This window comes from Planococcus citri, chromosome 4 (assembly GCF_950023065.1).
Source record: "Planococcus citri chromosome 4, ihPlaCitr1.1, whole genome shotgun sequence".
NCBI lineage: Eukaryota > Metazoa > Arthropoda > Insecta > Hemiptera > Pseudococcidae > Planococcus > Planococcus citri.
The window spans coordinates 50577104-50600168 of record NC_088680.1 but is presented as its reverse complement, the minus strand read 5'-3'; the positions used below and the strand labels follow the sequence as shown (position 1 = coordinate 50600168).

At 35.5% G+C, this 23065-nt stretch overlaps 4 protein-coding genes across 4 annotated transcripts; 3 read left to right on the top strand and 1 right to left on the bottom strand.

Annotated features, from left to right (window-relative positions):
• Positions 1-2812: 2812 nt before the first annotated feature.
• Positions 2813-10761, top strand: LOC135842487 (facilitated trehalose transporter Tret1-like). Its single transcript, XM_065359967.1, has 2 exons — positions 2813-3265; positions 7020-10761. The coding sequence occupies exons 1-2, from the start codon at positions 3217-3219 to the stop codon at positions 8369-8371; spliced, it is 1401 nt and encodes a 466-aa protein (XP_065216039.1). The 5' UTR covers positions 2813-3216; the 3' UTR covers positions 8372-10761.
• Positions 10762-10911: 150 nt separating this feature from the next.
• On the top strand, positions 10912-13033 carry LOC135842486 (solute carrier family 2, facilitated glucose transporter member 6-like). Its single transcript, XM_065359966.1, has 2 exons — positions 10912-11318; positions 11401-13033. The coding sequence occupies exons 1-2, from the start codon at positions 11267-11269 to the stop codon at positions 12786-12788; spliced, it is 1440 nt and encodes a 479-aa protein (XP_065216038.1). The 5' UTR covers positions 10912-11266; the 3' UTR covers positions 12789-13033.
• A 3326-nt stretch (positions 13034-16359) lies between these two features.
• Positions 16360-18746, top strand: LOC135843145 (facilitated trehalose transporter Tret1-like). Its single transcript, XM_065360906.1, has 2 exons — positions 16360-16558; positions 17254-18746. The coding sequence occupies exons 1-2, from the start codon at positions 16507-16509 to the stop codon at positions 18627-18629; spliced, it is 1428 nt and encodes a 475-aa protein (XP_065216978.1). The 5' UTR covers positions 16360-16506; the 3' UTR covers positions 18630-18746.
• Positions 18747-19172: 426 nt separating this feature from the next.
• LOC135843143 (leucine-rich repeat-containing protein 49) lies at positions 19173-23064 on the bottom strand. The gene is made up of 9 exons (XM_065360905.1): positions 22817-23064; positions 22575-22708; positions 22363-22506; positions 22075-22284; positions 21721-21999; positions 20721-21649; positions 20262-20635; positions 19958-20185; positions 19173-19388 (listed from the first exon to the last, which is right to left on the bottom strand). Exons 1-9 carry the CDS (start codon positions 22832-22834, stop codon positions 19188-19190), a joined length of 2517 nt encoding a protein of 838 aa, XP_065216977.1. The 5' UTR covers positions 22835-23064; the 3' UTR covers positions 19173-19187.
• Position 23065: the final 1 nt, after the last annotated feature.

The window sequence follows — 23065 nt, the reverse complement described above, 5'->3', positions numbered from 1 at the left end:
AAATTTTTCAGTATGTTATGTACATATATCCTTATTAGGTATCCCCACAAAAATTTTCAACCCCTTCCCCTCATATTTACCCCTCAAAATGGCGTTTTTTTCATTTTTTTATGCCTATTAAGAATCAAGATTGCAAGGTACAATTTCAGAAACACGTTTTTTGGATGTATTTTTGACCCCCAAACATCATGTACTTTTTTCGAAATTTTTGCTTTGGTGCGCCGCGCTGAAAAGTTGAAAAAATGTGTCTTAACCGGTTGGGGGGGGGGGAGGTGAAATGAGAATTTTGGGAAACATGAATATCAATGAGTAGGGTGTCGTTTTCTTATGATTCGATACCGCTGATCACGAATATGACGTAAGATTTTGTTTAACACTCACACAGCCCCTCCGGAGCCCTCAGCCCCCACCACAATTTTTGATATTTTAAAAATAAACTTACTTTGATGAATTTGGTGTCGTTTTCTTACGATTCGATACTGCTGAGTACGAATATGACGTCAGATTTTCTGCTACACCCACACAGCCCCTCCGAAGCCCTCAGCCCCCTCCTGAATTTCTACTATTTTTGAAGTTAGGCTAGTTTAACAACACTAATTATTGCTATTTGTGGAGGGGTGGGGGAGGGGGGTCCAGGGGCAATAGTGCGGGGGATTGAATTGAGGCCAACACTAGAAAAGGGATGTGGGACACTTATGCAAATGATTCCCACTTGAAAAAAATGATTTTTGTTTTTCAAAATTATGGATATCAAAACTGACCTTTTCTTGAGAATTACCCATTTACCTATTTATAAACTACAACCAATTCCCTCAAGTTTTTTTTAAACAGTACGTCATATTCCATATGTTGTTATTGTTAAAATAGCCTAACTTCAAAAATAATGGAAATTCAGGAGGGGGCTGAGGGCTCCGGAGGGACTGTGTGAGTGTTAAACAAAATCTTACGTCATATTCGTGATCAGCGGTATCGAATCATAAGAAAACGACACCCTACTCATTGATATTCATGTTTCCCAAAATTCTCATTTCACCTCCCCCCCCAACCGGTTAAGACATATTTTTTCAACTTTTCAGCGCGGCGCACCAAAGCAAAAATTTCGAAAAAAGTACATGATGTTTGGGGGTCAAAAATACATCCAAAAAACGTGTTTCTGAAATTGTACCTTGCAATCTTGATTCTTAATAGGCATAAAAAAATGAAAAAAACGCCATTTTGAGGGGTAAATATGAGGGAAAGGGGTTGAAAATTTTTGTGGGGATACCTAATAAGGATATTTGTACATAACATACTGAAAAATTTTCAAAATCGGTTAAAATGGGGCTGAGAAAAGTGTTATTGAAGTGTCAAAAAAGGGAGGTCCCCCAAAAAGGGGAGGGGGTGTGGATCTGAAATTTTTCACGCGGAAGTTTCTCAATGCTATACACCTTCCATGCTAATATCAACTCGAACGCTTTCGGGGACCGTTTCACCCCCCATAGGCGCCTATATCCTTTATGTATTTTTTAGGAAACCCCCTTTTTCAAATGGTTGTGGTTCCACCCCCCTTGAACCTACAAGGAAAGTTGATACGTCATTAGATCGGAAATTTGACGTAGATTCTTTTATGTTTTGCATATTTTTCGCTAAAATGCAATGCGGGGGGAGAAAATGGCAAAAAACTGAAATTGGGGGAGGTCCCACCCCCCTTTAAGGGGGTTCCGGACCCCGTAGGGGCAGGGACTTTTAGTATGTTGTTGAGGGGACCACTGTGAACAATATCTGCGAAAGATCTGTTTGATATTCATTTTCCCCGTAGATGGGACAAAATTGGTCTTTAATGACTGGACTACATGTTTGAAAATTTCGGAAAAGACAACAAATTACGTAGGTACTTACCCACCAAATTAAAAATTATAAAAATTCGAAAATATGACACAAATTTTAAAATTTTTTAAAAATTAAAAATCAAAAATATTTGGGAAAAATTTTACCAAAATTGCTGAAAATACCAATGAAAACAATTTTTAAAAAAAATAATAAAAAACAGTTTAAATAAATACAAATTATCGAATCAAAATTCTCGTAAATTCTGACAAAAATTACATAAATTGAGGTTTAAATTTAAAATTGACTAAAAACTGATGTAATTTTATAAAATTACACCCCACCTCGTTCAAACATGAAATTTTTTAATGAAATTTCACCAGTTTTCGATGATTTTAAATAATTTAAGTGATACATATAAAAAAATATTTTTAAAAAACAATTCAATCAAATTTTGATCATTTTTATGGATTTTAATGCGTTTTGGATTTTTCGAAAATGGAGTCCTTGAGGTATGTTGTAGCCCACATTTGGACGAGCATTTTCGTAAAAAGAGAGCTCGATTTGTTGGTTCATCGTCCGGTGTATGCGAAACACTAAAAGATAAAAATTTTCTCATGCTTATTTATTCCTTCAGTTGGTACATCTTCTGTTCCCGGACATTAAGCGCTCTACAGCCAGGGTTCGTCACCGAATCTGTACCATTCCAAATTTGGTGCAGACCCGGCCAAGGAGTTATACATACTATTGATTTTCGCGAGAAAAAATGTTTTAAAATTATTTGCCAATTTTCTGTTTATTGGCTCTCCTGAAAATTTGATTTTGCGACTTATTGTACCTTTTTGCTTGGCGCATCACATGCGATACTTGATTATTTTCAAATACATTTTCTTGATCCGATTTTTTCTTTTTTTTTTTTAAATGAACCTCATAAAACATCATTTATATAGGGAAGTGTACTTATGTACTTATTAATATTTACTCAAGACACTTGAGGGGAGTCAGCTTAAGACATGATGAATACGTGTAAATAAATATGTAATTCAAAAAACACCATAAATGGCAATGTAAAATTTCAGAATCATCGTACACAATGAATTTACTCAGCTCTCATCGATAACAACGTTCACGATAAAAAAAATTACACCCAGCTGAATTTAATTTTCGGGTACATTACATATATGTACTACTCGTACATATGTACTTGGTTTTTGACACACGTATATCTACGCACTCAAGTATTGTTAAAATATTCACGTCGAACTAGTCGTCAATTATTGTGAAATAAATCAGTAATACTTATTTTATTAAAAATGCAATAAGTCGCAATCGACGAATTTTAAATTATAAAATTGGAGAAGCTGATTTTTGAATTCACGAGTAACTATACATAATTGAAAATCGTTCGCAATGCTTATTTTCAAGGAAATACTCCATCAAACACTGGCTGTGACTCCAGGTACGATAATTTATTAGCATGTTGCACTAATGAAGCTTATTCATCAAATTTTTCAAATTTATATTTACATGTTATCAAGGTAAGATTTCGAAACGATTTAACAAAGAAAGCAATGATATAATAACTGCATAAGCTCAAAGACATTTTCGATCAATGAGGGGTTACTGAATTCTAAGTCTAAGATCCCGGACGAACGAGGAACGACCATTGAGCCCGACAAAAATTGGTCATCTCCATTCAAAGCCCTTGCAACGCAACATAGATAACGTTTTGTTGATTTGCAGTAATTTTGATAATTTATATTTTCAAGTCCTTTTAACGATGTGTTAGGTATGAAATTTTCCCAACATTTTGCCTATTTTACAAAAATGTCTTCACTCTTCAGTTTGAGGAAATTTTCAATGATTTCAAAAAGGTTTTTTCCCCTAATACTTACATATTATTTTAACATGTTTTGAAATTTTTCATGCCATTTTTGTCAAATCAACTGAAATTTCGCCAGTTTTTAATGATTGGTTTCGATGTAGCCTATTATTTGTGTTCTAAAATCAATGTTAACGACGATTCACCCAATTTTCTCAATATTTCTATTGGCGATCTTCACTGATTTAAATGATTTTTTTGTTGCTTCATTTATATAGTTTCAACAACTACGTTTTCAGCATTTTTATACAATTTTTGACAAATTCAACTAAAATTTTAATAGTATTTGGTTATTTACAAGTTTCTGTGTTTCATGTAATTTTTTAATACCTACATTTTATCAAGATTTACTTTTTGGTACTTTTCAGTAATTTCAATGTTTTTTTGATGTTTTGATATCATTTTAACACGTTTTAAAACTTTTCGTACAATTTGTGCCTTTAACCAAAGTTTCAATAATTTTTGGTGATTCAAAGAAAAAGGGTGTGATTTATCGGCACGACAGAAAAAGGCGTTTTCACGACGAGAAAAGGGCATTTTAACGACAAAAAAGGACATTGCACGGGAAAATAATCATTTCACGACGAAAAAAGTTTTCAAACGACGGTAAATGAATTTGAACGACGATGTAAGATATTGCCCGACAGAATAATTTATTGCACGTCTATATAATATATTCAACGACGAAATGTGCACGACAAAAAAATGTAGAAATGAACGACAAAAAAAATGCAAGTTTATAGGAAAACGAACGACATGAAAAATTATAAAAGCACGTCACAAAAAATTAAAAATAAAAAGTTCGTCTACTGAACCAGCAGTGCTTTTTTTGATTTCGCTGACCTTCCAGAAGAACGAAGTATGAAGAATAGGGAATTTGTATAGTGTATGTACCTGGGTAATTCTCTAAAAAAAAAAGTCAATTTTGATATGGTGCGGGGTAACATTTCTATGAGAACAGTCAACCAGTCCTGCCACTTACCAGAAAAAATGTCAGATTGGGAAGCTAGCAAAAATAATTAAAAATTGCTCTAAAATTGGCGCAAAAAGTGTGTGACAGTTTTCAAACCTGTGTGTTCTATGATAATGGGAATATGTCAATTTTTCCCCCAAAAAAATGAAGTTCATGACACTTTATAACATTTCTTTTCAAAAACATGGCGTGTGACAACCAAGTCCAAGGACATTTGGGGTATAAAATTGAATGCACACCAATGAAAGGAGGGGCTAAAAATCTCAATACCAAATGTGAAATGTGTGTGGGGGGGGTGATCCTTCAATGGACCAGAAAAAAAGAAAAATTCATGCTAAAATCTCTGAGAAATTTGCCATGTATACGAATTTTACCTTTTTTTGAGAATTACCCACCTATATATACCTAAATAGTCCCTCGGTGGCGTAGTAGGTAGAGCCGCGGACCTCCGTTCACGAGGTACCGGGTTCAAACCCAGCTACAGAGGCAAGCTTGTGCGTGTAATTAAAAATCTTTCGTGCAATTATCAACATTACACGCCAAGTACTGGGGGACTACCAGTTATTAGCCGAGCTAACAGATAATGCACGCCATCTGTTAGCAGAATCAAAAAGCTGAAACTGGTTCGAGCGTCTATAGAGGTCAACACTGAGGAGCTCAGGGTCTCTAAACTACCCGGCTAGCTCCAAGGTGCTTGTGTAGATGTCACTAGTAAGCAACGGGAAACTACTAGTGGAAGCTCAAAAATAAATTCCCATGAGATACGTCATCAACGCGATAGAGGCAACACCAACATAAAGGATGTTAGCCCAAATACCCAATTCGGCATAAGGGTACGCGTTGATTTGTACGCGATACCACCACGAGCGGTTATACGACTCGATGATGATGATATACCTAAATGTATGATGGGACGCGACGAGGTGGAAAGTTTCACAAACGTTCTCTTCTCGTAAATTCATGTTTACAAGTTGTTTTTTTTTTCAAAAAGAGTAAATTTTTCGAATTTTTTGTTTGGCGGGGAATAATTTATTTTCCCGGGCAATTACTTTTTAGGCGGGCAATAATTTATTTGGATGTGGATTACATTTATTTCGTCGTTTGTATGAAATCAAATTGTCGTTCGTATTACCTAACTTGTCGTGCTGAACTGTCGTTAAAAATCGTCGTTGAAATAGCCTATTTTGTCGTTCAAATGTCCTGTCGGTTGAATCACTTTTTCTGTCGTGCCGATATATATTTCCCAAAGAAAAATATACTGAAACCATAGCAGAATATCATGAATTTATTTTATGCTTCACAGGTGGTTCTAAAAATGAGCTTGAATATGCAGGCTATTATGATTTTTCTATTGATGATAGAATTACCAACTTCACAGCTCACAGATATTCTTCTATTTTCGATTTAGAACTTCCTGCCAATAAAAAATTCCTGATTCAATCAGACTCGCTTTCTGCTCTTTTATCAATTCAAAACAAATTTTCAGAACATCAATTTGTTCATAAGAACCATCAAATCATTTATTAACTTCAGACTACTGATAAAATTATTAGATTCATGTTTGTCCCGAGTCATGTAGGCATCGAAGGAAATCTGGCAGTAGACGAGTCAGCTAAAACAGCTGTTACTCCCTCTAAAATTTTCTCTGTGACCCTGGCAAAACCTGTGGAACTCAAAAAACAGATCATAAATAACTACTTGCCCATAAAAAATCAATCCTTCCTTGGAAACACCTTCATCCTTTAAATCGATCAGAAGAAATACATATAATCACCCGCCTCAGAACTGGCCACACCAAATTAATCCATAACCATTTGTACACCAAATCACCTAAAACCACCTGTCAATTCTGTAACTCTGAAATAATCTCCACTCAACACCTTCTATTTTATTGACCCTCCCTCAAAACAAAACGCCAATCCTTAAACATTTCAGACCTTGACCATACAATTCCTGACAACATCAAACAGATGGAAAACATTCTTAAATTCATCAAAGATCGAAATCAATCTTTCGAACCAAATCTAGATTAACCCCTCGAAACTGGACGTAAAAATCCTGCCAATAACACAATGATACATATACGCCCAGTATAAAAAAAACGTTAAAAAAAGATGTTATTGGAATTTAATTATTATTAGTTGAAATATTTTAATCAAGTGTTAAGCAATTTTCGCATAATTTTATTTGATTTTATTGACATTTCTTCAGTTTTTGAATTTTCATAGAATTTAATGTTTTTTTGAGCCTCACATATTATTTTAAAAGGTATTTTCACCTTCTGAAATTTCATCAGTTTTTGGTGATAATTTTGAACTGCTTGAAACTTCAATAATGATTATTTCTGATCATTTGCAGTGAATTTCAACGAATTCTCACAGGGTATTGGGTACGGTTGGATTTCACCAACGTTGGAAACACTGAGCCATCCAGACAGCGTGATCCCTCTGAACACCGAACAAAAATCATGGATCGCTTCGTTGCAAGAAATAGGTCGAACTGTAGGTCCCCTTCTGTCACTCCTTTTGCTGGACACGATCGGTCGCAAGAAATCATTGATCATCAGTGCCGGTGCATTCTTCTTACAATGGACGATCATCCTATTCACCAAATCAGTTTGGGTAATAGGCGCAATACGACTCCTTTTCGGCATCGACGTTGGAATAAATGACGTCACATCGTCGATTTATTTTGGTGAAAATGCCACTCCCAGCATTCGAGGCATATTTGGCAGCGTTGCGGTGTCATTTTTCTATGTAGGAGTCCTGCTGGAATACTTTTTCACTAATTACTTTTCGTATTACACGGTAGCTTTGATAAACGCCATTCTCGGTGGGATTGCTCTAATCACAGCTGTTTTGCTACGAGAATCTCCTCAATTTCTAATTATGAAAGGAAAACTCGACCAAGCCAAGAAAAATTTCGAGTATTTGAAAGGTGACAGAAACGACGAACACGTTCAGCGAGAATTTTCCGATATCAAAAAAAACATTCGTCAAGAACAACAGCGCAAAGAATCGCTAGCGAAGTTATTCTCGACACCGTTCATTTATAAAATCACTTTAATCGTTTTTATCCAATACACTCTAACTCAAGCGACAGGATTTTCCGCTGTTCAATCATTTGCCACGCTTTCTTTCTCAAATTCTGGTTTTTTCACCAAAAAAGAATTGACTATTTTGCTCGGTTTGGTTCAACTTGTAGCTGTATTTTCGTCAGCATTTTTTGTAGAACGATTTCCTCGTAAAACCATGTTGAGAACGTTCTACGGATTGGCAGCTTTGGTGCATTTATGCAGCGCGGCGTTATTCTACACCCAGCAGTACATCTGCCAGGTACCACATTTCTCCACTTATATATTCATAAGCATCGCTTCGTATTCGACCATCTACGCTGTTGGAATATTACCGAGCTTTTGCCTGCTACGAGGCGAACTGTTTCCACAAAGTATTAAGGTAATAGGAGGATGTATATCTATCATTGGCAACTCTGTCATGGGTATATTTATTAATTATATGTACTTGATCGTCGCCGAGAAATATGGCATATACATGAATTACGTATTTTTTTCCGTTTGCAGTTTTGCAACAGTATTGTTTGTACGTTTTAAAATTCCGGAAACTAGAGGCAAAACTTTGGTAGACATTCAAAGATCCATTGATAAAAAATCAATCAAGATTAAGGATGATCGAAACCCTGAAACGATTTAAGGGTTGAAATTATAAATTTTTTCGAACTCAGTAGGTTTCATAAAAACATCCAAAATATACTTTCGATAACTTTCTCCCCTTCAAGTTCTTAATAGACTACCTACCACGATTTTCGCCAAGTTGAGTCAAATTATACGCAGATAAATTTTTGAAATTCGAGTTTGAGTAAAAATTCTTGGATAGTTTCCAGGGGTGAAGTTTTGAATCTCATCAAAATCGGTTCAGCCGTTCCTGAGAAATTAATTTTTTCATTTAATGATTTTTTCATATGCCATTTTACCACATGGAATTTATCGGTTTTCGTAGCATTTCGAAATTCGAATATACGCGGATGGATTTTCGAAATTCTAGTTCGAACAAAAATTCAAGGATGAATCATTCATGAACGAATTGATGAATTTTTTGAAATAACTATTCGACAACGGCAACGAATTTTAATCAATTCTTCAATTTATGAATCAATTCGTTCACGAATGAGTCACTTATACGAATGGATTCGTTCGCGAACGAATCACTAATACAAATCGATTCGTTCGCGAACGAATCACTTATACAAATCAATTTGTTCTCGAATGATTCACTTGTACAAATCAATTCGTTCGCGAATGATTCACTTGTACAAATCAATTCGTTCGCGAACGATTCACTTGTACAAATCAATTCGTTCGCGAACGATTCACTTGTACAAATCAATTCGTTCGCGAATGATTCACTTGTACAAATCAATTCGTTCGCGAAAGATTCACAAAAAAGAATTCAATCCGTTCGTGAATGATTTACCAAAAAGCAAAAAACAAAAATTGAGCAAATGAATCAATTCGTTCGCAAATGAGTCACTAATACTAATCGATTCGCTAGCGAATGAATCACTAATACGAATCAATTAGTTCGCGAATGATTCATCAAAAATTGAGTAAATGAATCGATTCGTTCGCAAACGAGTCACTCATACCAATCAATTCGTTCGCGAACGAGTCACTTACACGAATCGATTCGTTCGCGAACGAGTCACTTGTACGAATCTATTCGTTCGCGAACGAGTCACTTGAACGAATCTATTCGTTCGCGAACGAGTCACTTGTACGAATCGATTTGTTCTCGAACGAGTCACTTATACGAATCAATTCGTTCGCGAATGATTTAGTAACCATTGATCAACTCGTTCGCGAATGATTCACCTACAAATCAATCGAATGATTCACCAAGAAATCAATCAATTTATTTACCTACTTAATCGCAAATTGTTCGTAAATGATTCGATTCGATTGTAAAGAGATCAATTGCTGTAATAATGTTTCAAAAAAGTGAATCAGTTCGTTCGTAAAAATTTTCATTTAAAGAAAAGTCGCTCTTCTTTAGCGTGAGATAAAATTCATCTTTTGAGAATTCTTTTTTCCTCAAAAGTAGTCGTGTTTTTTTGAAGGAAAAAACGAAAAAATTTCAAAAATCGTACCAAGGTTTATTAAAAATGCTAAAAAAACGAAGAAAATTGCTTTAAAATACGAAAATATGCGCTAAAAATGTTGAATTTATGACCTAAATATACAAAATATGCAAGAACAAATTCGGCTTAATCAACTCTAAATCGTATGAATCGCAAACATTAAAGTGATATGCGCAATCATCTTTGCAGTATAAAAATTTGCAATTTCATAAAAATCCGTTCTCTAATAATTATGAATCAATTGGATTCAAACATTACCTAATGAAGCTCGTGTGGAGAACTATGATTCCCTGCATACCTACTCGCCTAGTAAAGCAAAAATATTAGTGAAAAAAAACAAGAGTAAAAAAAAAGCATAAAAATTCTGATTACTGATACGAGTAAACACATTTCTGTAATAAGCGAAACGAATTAATCGATGATACGTGAATGACGATTTTTGAGAATGTATCAATTTAAATAGGTACTGGCAGGATTCGAAGCATTACATACATACAACAGTTCAAATCATTAGGTATCGTTTATAGTTTCGAGTTTGATTGGAAATGTGCAGTTTTTCGAGAAAATACTTAATAATTTATGCAAAAACGTACATTAACCTTAAACCACTCTACACCAACCTGTAATCTACCTCTTTATATCAGAAAAACACTGAAAACGTCAACATTTTCAAATCTATAGCAATTAGAAAGTAAAAATTATTGGCTATGCACTTTTTGCATGTTTATTTATGCCTGATTTGTTGAAAAAATAAATTTAAAAAAAATCAAGATAAGAGCGATTTATTTTGGAAACACTTCCGTTATTCCTTTTCGGCTTTCAAAAATGAGATCGACACAATGTAGAAGTAAGCTAACTTTTATAATTTATTAATGTACAACACACGTAGGTAGCAGGTACGTAAGTTGTATCTAATTTCGAAAAAATATACTTATTTTTACATCGACGTCAGGTTTTAATTTCTTATCGAGAGAAGAACAACTGTCAAAAACTTCGAGAAAACTCAACCCAAAAGAGTGGAAAAGTTTACCTACACTTGAACGTAGTACGAGTACATCACGAGGTAACAAGCGAACCTAAACACGCGTGAATAAATAGCTACATCAATCTAGATACAAAGCACGCATGTAATTTTTTTTTTTTTTAGCTCTACAAACGAGTAAATCCTATTGTTCGAGGTGTTTATACGTAGATAACCAATTGATAAATCAATGTCAACCGAAAGACGTATTCAATTTGGCGATTACCATGCCTATTAGCATGAAAGAAAATCAAAGCTTGTCTTATCGACAGAGAAGCTCGAGTGCGAACAGTTAGCTCTTGGAAACCTAACCTACTCGAGAGTGTAATTACGAGTATAAAAATAAATATCGTATAAACGATCATAATCGATTGGAATGAGTGAGTTGTTACAGTCGCAGGTACTTTTCGATTACCTAACGTGAAAAGTAATGCTGCTTTTATCTAAAAGTTTACAAAGACAGACAATCACTATATTCTCATGTACGTATTACACCTTTTTCAATTATCTCGCGATGAGCTTTACCTACTTTAGATAAATCGCAATCCAATTAATCGATTTCAGGCGGTTTAACCAATTTCGTATTCGGATTAGGATTCGGTTGGATAGCACCGGCCCTAGATCACTTGCAATCTGACGCGAGTAGTTTTTTAATCAATGACGAAGAATTATCATGGGTTGCATCGACGTATTTCGCTTTGGAAATAACATCGTCGATCGCAGCCGGCTTCTTTTCTGGTTTTATTGGTCGAAAACCATTGATTACGATTGGCACATTCTTGCAAGCTTTATCATGGGTGATATTGATCGTAGCCAAATCCGCAGCCATGGTCGTATTAAGCAGAGCTATTTTAGGAATAGCTGCCGGAATATTCGATATTACTTGGAGCATTTACCTGGGAGAGATAACTACTCCCAGCGAAAGAGGCATTTTCGGATCCATTATGATCGTGTTGGTAATCGGAGGTCAAATGATTGAATTCCTGTTGAGCTTATTCGTTTCTCACGTTTATCTTTCCGTAATCCCTTTGGCAATATCGGTGGTGTCGTTCGCCATGTGCTTCCTCATGGTGGAAGCTCCGCCATTCCTCGTAACTCGAGGGGAAAATGCATACGCTCTGAGTAATCTAGCCTGGCTGCGAGGTAAAGACGACGTCAAAGAGGTCCAACTGGAATTCAACGAGATGAAAGATTACATCGAAAGTGTACAGCAGAGGAGGCACGTACTATGGAACGTTCTCAAACATCCAATGGGTAACCGAGTGTACATATTTTGTGTGCTAATTTTCGCCTTAGCTCAACTTACCGGGTATATGGTAGTTGTATCGTATCAAGCTGTTGTATTGGCTCAATACGACGATATCCCCGATGGTAAATACGTCACGTTGATTTTCGGAATCTCGATTTTCGTTTTTGTCCTCGTTAACATAGGCTTCATCGAAACAATCGGACGCAGGACCTTGCTACTCGTTGGATTCGGCGCATGTGCCATAATTCAAATCTCAACAGCTTTTTCAATCTATACTCAGGATCATAATATTTTTAATGTATCGTTCATACCTAAAATTATCGTAGTTTTGTTCAATTTTTACGGTATTATTTTCATAATGTGCATTTTGCCGACTATTTTCGTACTTAAATCCGAACTATTTCCTCAAGAAATGAAAACGGTCGGCAGTGTGTCATCAACAGTGAGCAATGCTTTTGCCGAATTCGTAGTTACTAAATTTTTCGTATTTGTTTGGTATAAGTACGGACTTTACGTTAATTTCGCGTTTTACGCGATCGTCGATATTGTTTCTGTAATATACGTGTATCTTCTAATACCCGAGACCAAAGGTAAATCTTTGGTACAAATTCAAAATGAGTTAGCTATTAGGAAAAGTTCTGAAGTAGGTTTTAGTCCTTCCAGCACTACCAGTAGGTCTAGGTACGTAAGTTCGCCGGAGTAAATGTATTTAAAGGGTGCTCGAAAAATTGTGTGTTTCCCGAGTTTTTAGTTCTGCAACGTTGAGTAGAATTGCCAACCTCACTTCGTGTTACAAAATCTCAACAAAATGTGCTGGAGGGGGGGAGGGGTCTGAAGCACAATTTTTAGGGCACGACGTAGGAAATCGAAAAGTGTAGATTTTTACATAATAATTATAAGAATCCTAAAATTTTAAGAATGTACATATAACTTGAATAAATGTTTTTTGAGGTAGACATTTTACATCAGAAATTTTTTCAACAACATTTCAACAGATAAATGATAGAATATAATTTCATCAGGAGATCACTCGAAACCACCACAATCAAAATTTCAATTGCTCAAATTGATTTTTCGATTTTTGGAAAATTTTTAAAAATCTAAAATACACCATTTTAGACGAAGTATGCATTAAAAAAAATGTATATCCAGTAAAAATGATGAAAATTAGTCTTGAGCCTTACATCAATTCTCCTGAACCGAAATTCACCATTTCCGGCCATATTTTTAAATTCCTTCAGGAGGGGCAGAAATTGATTTGGGCAGCTAGAAAATCATGCATTTGTGACTTATTCTCAACCTATTCAACGAGTTTATCCACTTTTGGGTCAAATTCCCAGCGATCGTCATCTTTTTTTTTGGTAAAAAAGTAATAACCAAAAAAGCTCGAAAAAATCATTAAAAAACCAAAACTTTTAATTTGTAATTAAAATCTAAAAAAAAAGGGACAAGATATAAACTTGTACAATTTTAGCAATTAGTACCAAGAAATGATACTTCTCTGTAATTTTTGTCAAAAAAATTAATTTAAATTTTTTGATTGAAAAAAATGAAGATTTCTGCAATTTTAGGGCAACAATGAGAGAATTTTCCAATTTCTGGTTAAAAAGCGACACATACCTACAAATTATGACCAATTTTTGGAAAAGAGTGAGATTTTTTGGAATTTTTCGCAAAAAAACACAACTTTTAGCAACTTTTGGCAAAAAGCTACAATTTTTGATGTTTTTGGCAGAAAACAAGACTTCGACAATAATTTTAGTAAAAAGCTGCGCTATTTCAGCAATTTTAGGCAATTTTTTTCAAAAAGCTGGAATTTTCAACAGTAAATTAGCAAAATAAAAAAAGTTGACAACTTTTACCAAAAGCAAGACTTTTTGAGAATTACAGTCAAAAAAGTGATACTTTTGGAAATTTTTAGCAAAAAAGCGAAACTCTTAGGTAATTTTTGGGGGAAATAAACAAAATCGATTAAAGGTCATTCCATGTCAATTGCACCAAAAAAAATCGATTTTGAAAGTCATCCAGCACCTCCCCAAATGGGGTAAAAGTTCAAAATAGGTTTTTTTTTGTGCGACACATCGAATAGTATGTTTTTGGTGACGCTGAACACGAATATGACGTCAGATTTTTGATTGGGCCCATCCACGGCCCCCAAGCACCTCCCCAAGGGGGGGACCTAAAAAAAAATGGTTTCAATCGTGTGACACATGAAATATATAGTATGTTTTAGATATCGCTGAACACGAATAGTTTTTCAAATTGACCTCACCCATGGCTCCCAGAACCTCCCTCAATTGGTAAAAGTCCAAAAAATTGGTTGGAGGCCATAGATGGGGTCCAACCAAAAATCTGACGTCATATTCGTGTTCAGCATCACCAAAAACATACTATTCGATGTGTCGCACGAAAAAAACTCTATTTTGAACTTTTACCCCATTTGGGGAGGTGCTGGGGGCCGTGGATAGGGTCCAATCAGAAATCTACCGTCATATTCGTGTTCAGCGTTACCAAAAACATACAATTCGACGTATCACACGCCTCAGATTTTTTTTTGATTGTTTTGCCTCAAATTGGGGGTCGGGGTGCTCCCCTTCAATTAAGAGATCCCATCTCGAAACTTGAATATTTCGAAAAAGCATCAAAAGGTACGTCTATGGAAATTTTTTCAGAATTTTAGGTAAATGGTAGCTCCCACATACAGCGTCATTTTGAAATTTGAACTGAAATTTTGAAAATTTCAAAATGCTTAAAAAGTTCAAAATTCAATACTCTTTCGAACTGTGAAATCAGTTTTGATCAAAGTATCATAGTTTTGGAGGAATGCGCTGCTGAAGTTGAGTACCTCGAGACAATGTGAAAATAATGGAAGCCCCCCCCCACCCGCCCCCTGAGGGCGCTGGGACCAAACTGATTGCGGGTGTCTTATCTACTGGGTGGGTAGATATTGTAAAAAAAATTCGAGCGAAATCGAAAGACATGACTCAAAAACGTTGGTCGAATTGACATGGAATGACCCACTGTAGTTGAGTAGCAGTCTTGCCAAAAAGCGAGAATTTTTGTACAAAGGAAAGTCTTTAGACAATTTTAGCAAAAAACAAAACTTTCCACCAATACTGGCAAAAAGTGATATTTTTTCGAAATTTTTGTCTGAAAAGTTCAACTATTTTGCAACTCTTTCGCAAAAATCGGGCCTTTTTGGTAATTTTATGCAAAAAAGCTCAACTTTGAGGTGCTTAATTTGGGAAAAAGCGTGAGTTTTCAGAAATTTTGATAAACAGTGAAACGTTTGGTCAATTTTTGACAATTTCTGCCAAAAAAGCGAAACTCTGGGGATTCGTTTGAGGAAAAATGAGATCTGAAGCAGAAACCACGAATCAAGGGATTCAGAACATTTCTCAGTTAACATGTTTTCAATGGCAAAAAAAAAATGAAAAAAAAAACCAGACAATCCAAAATTTGCGTTCCTAAACTAATTTTTAACAATAAAAGTGTACTTGAACGAATCGATCAACGAACTGAAGCCTCTGACTCAACAGAATACTCCTAATCGACTCTTTATAGGCAACCAAACGTACAGCAAAACCTAACAGATGGGTATCAAGTTCAGGAATAGAATTCTCAATAACATTTTGAAAAACAACGTGAACGACACAGCGGCGGCTCCAATTAGTTTTGATTAGTTTTTTCGTGCAAGAACTCGTGTTACAATAATCTCTCCTAAAGCTGATACTCTGATAAAAACACTTTATTCGCATTTCGCACCCATAAATAAATCACCTCTCTACAGTAAGCAGAAGTGTCAACAAAAGGAGGCTGTCAGCTTCGCGTATTGCCCGTCAACAGTTGGTCGATTTCCACGACGTTGTCGGGGTAAAATTTTAATCAACGTGCTCGCAGAAGCATCTATTTTTGTTCATTACATACATCAAATTTTCAAATCTTTGGTCTTACGTCTCATTGGGTAATTGAAATTCAACTTTCAAGTGTGGAAAAGTTTACCAACTTTTTGATAAGTACACCAGTACACTACGAGTTAGAAATTGTCGCTAAATGCGGATGAATGAATGCACTATTCTAGTTCTGAAGCACCAATGACTTTCAATTTTTTTGGTAGTACTAAATAAAACGAGTAAGTAGGTAGGTAAATCCTGTCACTCGAGGTGTTTATGCCAGATAACTATTAGTTGATAAATTAATGTCAACCGAAAGACATAGGTATTCATATGTATATGTACCTACAATTTTACGATTACTATTTACTACAGTCGACCTCTGAAGCTGAAGCACCGACTTTGGTTCTTTGGATACATACTCAACTGTATTCACATAAAATGACGATCGTAATTGACTGAAATTATTAGTGTGTTGTTGAACAGTCTCAGGTGTACGCGTATTTTTCAATTACAGTGAACAGTAATATGCTACTTTCATCAAAAAGTTTACAGAGACAGACAATCACCGTATTTTCATGTAAGTATCACATCGGAGGCTCATAATAAATTTTTTCTAAAATCTTTTTGGCAATTTCTGGTGAAAAGCGAGACTTTTAAGCAACTTTTGGAGAAAAAAAATCGAGTCTTTGGCTTTAGATTACAGTTTTAAAAATGACAATTTTCAGACATTTTTGGCAAAAAAGCGAAACTTTTAGGCAATTTTTTTAGCATTTTTAAATAGAAAAGCGAGATTTTTTCGCAATTTAATAAAAAGCAAGAACTTTTGTCAATTTGAGACATTTAGAATTTCTTGCAAACAAACGACAATTTTTAGCAATTTTGTGGCAAGAAACAACATTTTTTGAAAATTTTGATGAAATCTGAAACTTTCTTTCATTTTTGGCAGAGAACCAGACTTCGACAATTTTAACCAAAGACAGATCTTTGCAACCGTAACGCTGAAATGAAAAAACAGTTTAACCAGTTCGAAAAGGATAAAAAAGTGAATAGGTACCTAGTACCTACTTTCATACATTAAGATTTTTTTTTTGAAAAAATACCTACTTTATGACCAAGATTTCAAAAAAAATTGAATTTTTAAAAATAAAAAAAAAAACAACTTTAGGAACCAAAATTTTGAAAAAGTGACCAATTGGTAACCGAGTACGATTTTTATACGAATCACGTAAGCAGGAGGGTTCGTTTGAATAAAATCTCATCAATCAATTTCAGGTGGTTTAACGTGTTTCGTATTCGGATTAGGATTCGGTTGGGTAGCACCTGCGTTAGATCATTTATCATCCACCTCCAGCACTTTTCCAATCACTGAAGATGAATTATCATGGGTGGCATCGATGTATTTTGCTCTAGAAGTAATCTCGTCAATCGCAGCTGGCTTTTTTTCCGGTTTCGTCGGCCGTAAACTAATGATCACCATTGGTACATTCTTGCAAGCTTCATCATGGGTGATACTGATCGTGGCAAAATCTGCAACAATGGTCGTGCTGAGCAGGGCAATTCTAGGAATAGCCGCCGGATTATTCGATATCACGTGGAGCATTTACCTGGGAGAGATAACCACTCCCAGCGAACGAGGCATTTTCGGATCCATGATGATCGTGTTGGTAATTGGAGGTGAAATGATCGAGTTCTTCTTGAGTTTATTCGTTTCTTACGCCTATCTTTCCATAATCCCTTTGATACTTTCACTGGTATCGTTGACGATGTGTTTCGTCATGGTCGAAACTCCGCAATTCCTGTTCACTCGAGGTAAAAAAACACAAGCTTTGAATAATTTAGCTTGGCTGCGCGGCCAAGATGACGTTAATAAAGTACAATTGGAATTTGACGAAATGAAGAATTACATCGAAGGAGTACAGCAAAAGAAACATGGCCTATGGGACGTCTTCAAATCTCCAGGTGTCAGCAGAGTGTTTGTAATGTGCGTTATAATCTTCGTTTTAGCGCAATTCACTGGGTATATGGTAATTATATCGTATCAAGCTGTCGTCTTGGATCAATACGACGATATTCCCAAAGGTAGATATCTGACTTTGATCTTTGGCGTCTCGACGTTCATCTTTGTTCTGGTCAATATATGTTTCATTGAAACCCTCGGACGTCGGACTCTGCTACTAGTAGGGTTCGTCTCATGTGCCGTAGTTCAAATCTTGACCGCTTTTCTGATGTACTGTCAGGAGCATAATACATTAGATACAACCTGGATACCGAAAATTATCGTCGTTTTGTTCAATTTATACGGTATCATTTTCATCATGTGCATTTTTCCGACTATTTTTGTACTTAGATCCGAACTATTTCCTCATGAGCTGAAAACTATCGGCAGTGTATCTGCAACGGTGAGCAATGCTTTCGCCGAATTCCTCGTTACTAAATTTTTTGTATTTGTTTGGTATCGTTATGGTCTTTACGCGAATTTCACTTTTTATGCGATAGTCAGTATTGTTTCCATCGTGTATGTATATTTTCTGGTACCGGAGACTAAAGGTAAATCTTTGGTACAAATTCAAAATGAATTGGCGATGAAAAGTACCAAAAATTCACGTAATCTTTCAAGTGCTACTAATATATTAAGTTCATCTGAATAGATAATAGGTAAGATTTGCAAACTTATGTACATATAATATGTACTCTGACTGTCCTATACTCCTAAAATATAAATAAAAACAATTTTTTTTTAAATTAAAGAATACTATAATTATATGGATGTTGGAAATTATTTCAAATTTTAATAGGTACTTTCAAGTTTCAATCAACATCGTGGATTCATTACTTAATCCATCAACTTGAAAAAAATCATCTATATTCGTAACTTCGAAAGAAAAAAATGCAATAAAAAATCACTCAACCACCGAATCACAATTTTCAATACATTTCAGATGCATTTTGCAGGTCAGAATCTGCTCCTGTACAGGTAATATCTTCACATCAGCACGTCAAAGAAATAACAGATATTCTCTCCATGCACATGAATCTCCAATTTAAACGTAATAAATACTATATTCAGAGCGTTAGTAAAAGCATCAAATAACAGAAACAAGAAGTTAGTAACAAGAACAGAAGTACAAAGATACAAACACCATCACCAAAAACAATGAGATCTGTTCACCGTAAAATTTAGGTAAAATTCGTAACCTTTTGAACAACTACGGCGGCTTCAAGTTGCTGATTTGTTTTTTCATGTAAGAATTCACGTCACAGTAATCTTTCATTGTATTGGTAACAAGTTCGTACATGATAGGTTTCCATTCACGTTCCAGTTTACGAAGTTTCAAGACCATATTGCAGGCACTTTCTAACGCTGATCTGAGAGCTTCGCGACCTTTCTCACAAGACATAATCTCACTCTGAAAAAAAAATCAAGTTGGTAATACAAAAAATTCATAGAGTTTCAAAGATTACAAATTATGATGGGTCGTCTTTGAATTTTTTTTTGAAAATTTGAGGGGAGATTCGATAAAAAGTTATAGGGGGGCCTCAAAGATTGCAGAAAAAATTTTGGATTCTTGGTTCGAACAATCACTTTTGTACTGGGACTTCAAATTTTAAAATTTTAACAAAAAATCAAGAGTTTAAATGAATGAAGAAAAAAAAAAGGCAATACTTAGTCGATTATGGTTTACTTTTAATTTTTTTCATCTTTCCACAGGTTTTGCATGACTTACAAAAATTATACGAATTTGGACCTATTCAAAAGTAGTGTAAAATGACCTAAAAAAGTGAAAAAAATCATCACAAAAAAAATTTTGATTTTGAATGTAAATTTGAAAATTTGAAAACCTGGTAGAAAAAAGTGATGGTCTGTGCCAGGGATGTATTCTCGCAGTCTTTTGAGGTCCCTCCAACTTTTTATCGAACCCTCTCCTCCATTTTCCAGAAAAAATTCAAAGACGAACTACCTATCACGAATACGAACTTGCGAAAGAGATGATGCAGATCTCCATTGAAGAGCTTCTTTACAAATGACACTACGTAGGGCAGGATCTGCTTTGTACAACCATTGCTTAGCACTCACATTGGAATTTATTTCCAGTCTCAGCTTGTTCAGCAGGGGAGTTAATAATGATTCAGGTAAAGACCATAAGACCATTTCACTCAAGCCTTTGTATTCTTCTTTGGCTGATTTCACTTCGTCATCTGTAACCTGAAAATTGACATTTTTTTCAGCTCTGTGTAATTTTGATACAAAACAATAGGTATGTACATAATTCTGCCAATACCGGAATATTATTGATACACTGAAGTCCCCAATGATGCAGGCGATAAATAGCGTAACTTCTCCAATTTTTCGTGAAAATAGCATTTCGTTCGGGTAAAATTTCAATCGAAGTTAGTCCTTGAACATCAGCTAAAGCATTCAGCTGACCGATGAAATTGAATTCGCATTCGCAGAAAACCAAGTGTTCGACGTTGGGAAAACGGAATTTAATTCGATTAAAAACTGGAGTCAACGAATTGAATAAAACGCAGCTGAATTTGATAGTCGTGACGTCATTGGCTTTCTCAACGCTCCAAGCCTTGTCTATGTACTTCGCACTGTTTTTACCGGTAACCATCAAGTATCGTCCAGAAATTTGCACTAGGTAGTCACCACCTATATGAAAAATCACATAAATAGAGATTGAAAAAAAATCATTAGATTAAAGCAATTGTATTTCAAAAGTCGAATTTCTGGTTACCTTGTTCTTTTGTTTTTTCATTCCGACTTGGTATTGATTTCTGTGGTTTGATAATCTTCGCATCGGAAATGACCGGAGTTTTGACTTCCGAATGCAGTTCTTTTATCAACGGATACTTCTCCGTATTCGAAATTTTCTCCTTCTCAACGCTGACAGGATTCGAAACCGCGTTATTTTTTATAGCAGGAACAGAATCATGATTGACGTTGGGAACTTCAGGTTCCACCGAATCGTCACTCTCGTCATCAGATGAACTAGAACTATCTGTCGATTTATCGAAACTCGACGCGCTTTCGCAACGTACACTACAATAGCTTTTATTCGATTCCAAAGACGTGTTCGGGTCAGCATTCATGACGACGTTACAATCATCCAAAATTCCCAACGAAGAGGTCAATATGGGCGGCAGACGAATATACTCGATGCTGGTTTCGCTGCCGTTACACGAGTCAACCGAAACTGTTTTACGTTTAGTGAAACTCGCACGTTTCAATTTCGCGTTTCTGTCGAAGTTTCTTACAGGTTTGGCCGAACAGCAGCCGGATTTATTCACGTACTTACTGGATGAATTTTTAGAATCAGGCTTCAGTCTGCTGAATTCGGAGTTTCGTTTACGTAAATGCGATATTCTATTTTCGGAAGCTGATCGAGCTCGTTTCAAATCACATTCTAAAGGTTTGTTTAAATTCTGACCGAGTTTTGAAACGTCGAACGAAGCGGATGTTTTTTCGTTGAATTCGCGTCTCAGACGCCATACTTTGGCTACTTTCTTGATATCGTCGGTGATTTTAGTTTGGCCGAAAATCAAAACGCTGGGGATGTACGAGATGATGTAAAGAATACAGTCTTCCGAGCTGATAACAGGATTTCCATCTAAACTCAATTCTTTCAGTTGACGAAGTTTTCGTAAACCACCAAGTTCATCAATTCTGAGAAAAAACACGATATTAGAAATATTGAAACACTTACAGAAAATAACGAAAGTATCAAATATACTTACGAACTGACATCATTATTGCTCAAAAATAATTTAAATAACTGCGGTGTTTCATCAAATCCAGCCAATTTCTTGATCTGGTTTCTTCTCAAGTTCATTTCTTGAAGAGTAGAGAGCCCTTCAAGATCGCGAATACCGATACTTTTGATTTCATTTCCGGCCAAATTCAATACCTTCAGCTCTTTCTGGCTTCTCAGATCTTTAATTTCACTGATACGATTTCCGTGCAAATCCAAAACTTCCAATCGATTCATATTCGAAAGACCTTCGATGGTCTTGATCCTGGAATCAAAATAGCACATTGCTTATCTACAGAATAAAAATATTACGTCAACTTTACAAACAAATAGAATATACCTGTTTTTGCCCAATAACAAAACTCTGAGATGATGTAGACAATCCAACGCCGCCATGTTTTCGAGTTGATTATTGTAAATGTCGAGAAAAACCAGATGAGGTAAACACAATAACGCCATTCTTTCCAACTTGGTCAGTAAGTTATGTTGTAATGATAACAGTCTTAGTTTCGCTTCGCCAACTAATATAGGAAATACAGTCAATCCTCGCCTTCGAAGAACAACAAAAAAATGGTCATCAAAGTGTGCACCTTCATCAACAAGAAAAATATAAACAATGACAACATACCTATCTAATGATAATCTATCAGGATTCCTTTCTCTTTCCTTTTGAGTTCGAGAAACTTGTATTTTACCATCGACAGTAGTTTGGAGGATGATCGTATTACATGGTGTCATGATTACATCTTCGGTATTGTTCATGATATTCGAACTACAATAAAAATAACAACCATAGAATATATCCTGCACTAGCAAAAATAATCGTAAGAATACCATTACTTATTCGGCAGTCTTTTACTGGAAGGTGGTGGTTTCGGTGCGGACGGAAATAATGGAAGAACTGAGCAGTGAGTTGGCGTCGGAATTCTATCCGCTGTACATGCCACAGAACAGCCATTAACGTCTAAGTAATTCTACAACATACAAATTATATCAAAGAGATGAAGAATTTTCAACAGCAGAACCTGGCAGAACCAATGGAACATTACGAGAAGGAAAACTCAAACGGTGAAATACGTTACCTTCTGTCGAGGCTTCATTTACTCGCAGATTCATTCCTGGCCATAAAATCACATCTTGAATATCACTAATATCGAAAAAATAATAATTTAAACGAAATTACACACTCGAATTCATTTTATTGATCACACAAACATGTCGCTATTCGCGAATCCGCGTTCTCTCCTTTGAAGTTTTCAAAAATGCCGCATTGCGTTCGCAGTGTTTCCACTACACCGAAACAAAAAAACACGTGGAATTTAAAACGAATA

Coding starts and splice junctions, on each gene's coding strand:
- LOC135842487 (XM_065359967.1), top strand. CDS start 3,217: ATGCTTATTTTCAAGGAAATACTCCATCAAACACTGGCTGTGACTCCA. Junction 3,266..7,019: donor AACACTGGCTGTGACTCCAG/GTACGATAATTT, acceptor GATCATTTGCAG/TGAATTTCAACGAATTCTCA.
- LOC135843145 (XM_065360906.1), top strand. CDS start 16,507: ATGCTACTTTCATCAAAAAGTTTACAGAGACAGACAATCACCGTATTT. Junction 16,559..17,253: donor GACAATCACCGTATTTTCAT/GTAAGTATCACA, acceptor AATCAATTTCAG/GTGGTTTAACGTGTTTCGTA.
- LOC135842486 (XM_065359966.1), top strand. CDS start 11,267: ATGCTGCTTTTATCTAAAAGTTTACAAAGACAGACAATCACTATATTC. Junction 11,319..11,400: donor GACAATCACTATATTCTCAT/GTACGTATTACA, acceptor AATCGATTTCAG/GCGGTTTAACCAATTTCGTA.
- LOC135843143 (XM_065360905.1), bottom strand. Junction 22,000..22,074: donor TTGTTATTGGGCAAAAACAG/GTATATTCTATT, acceptor TTTTGATTCCAG/GATCAAGACCATCGAAGGTC. Junction 20,636..20,720: donor TGAAAAAACAAAAGAACAAG/GTAACCAGAAAT, acceptor TTTTTCATATAG/GTGGTGACTACCTAGTGCAA.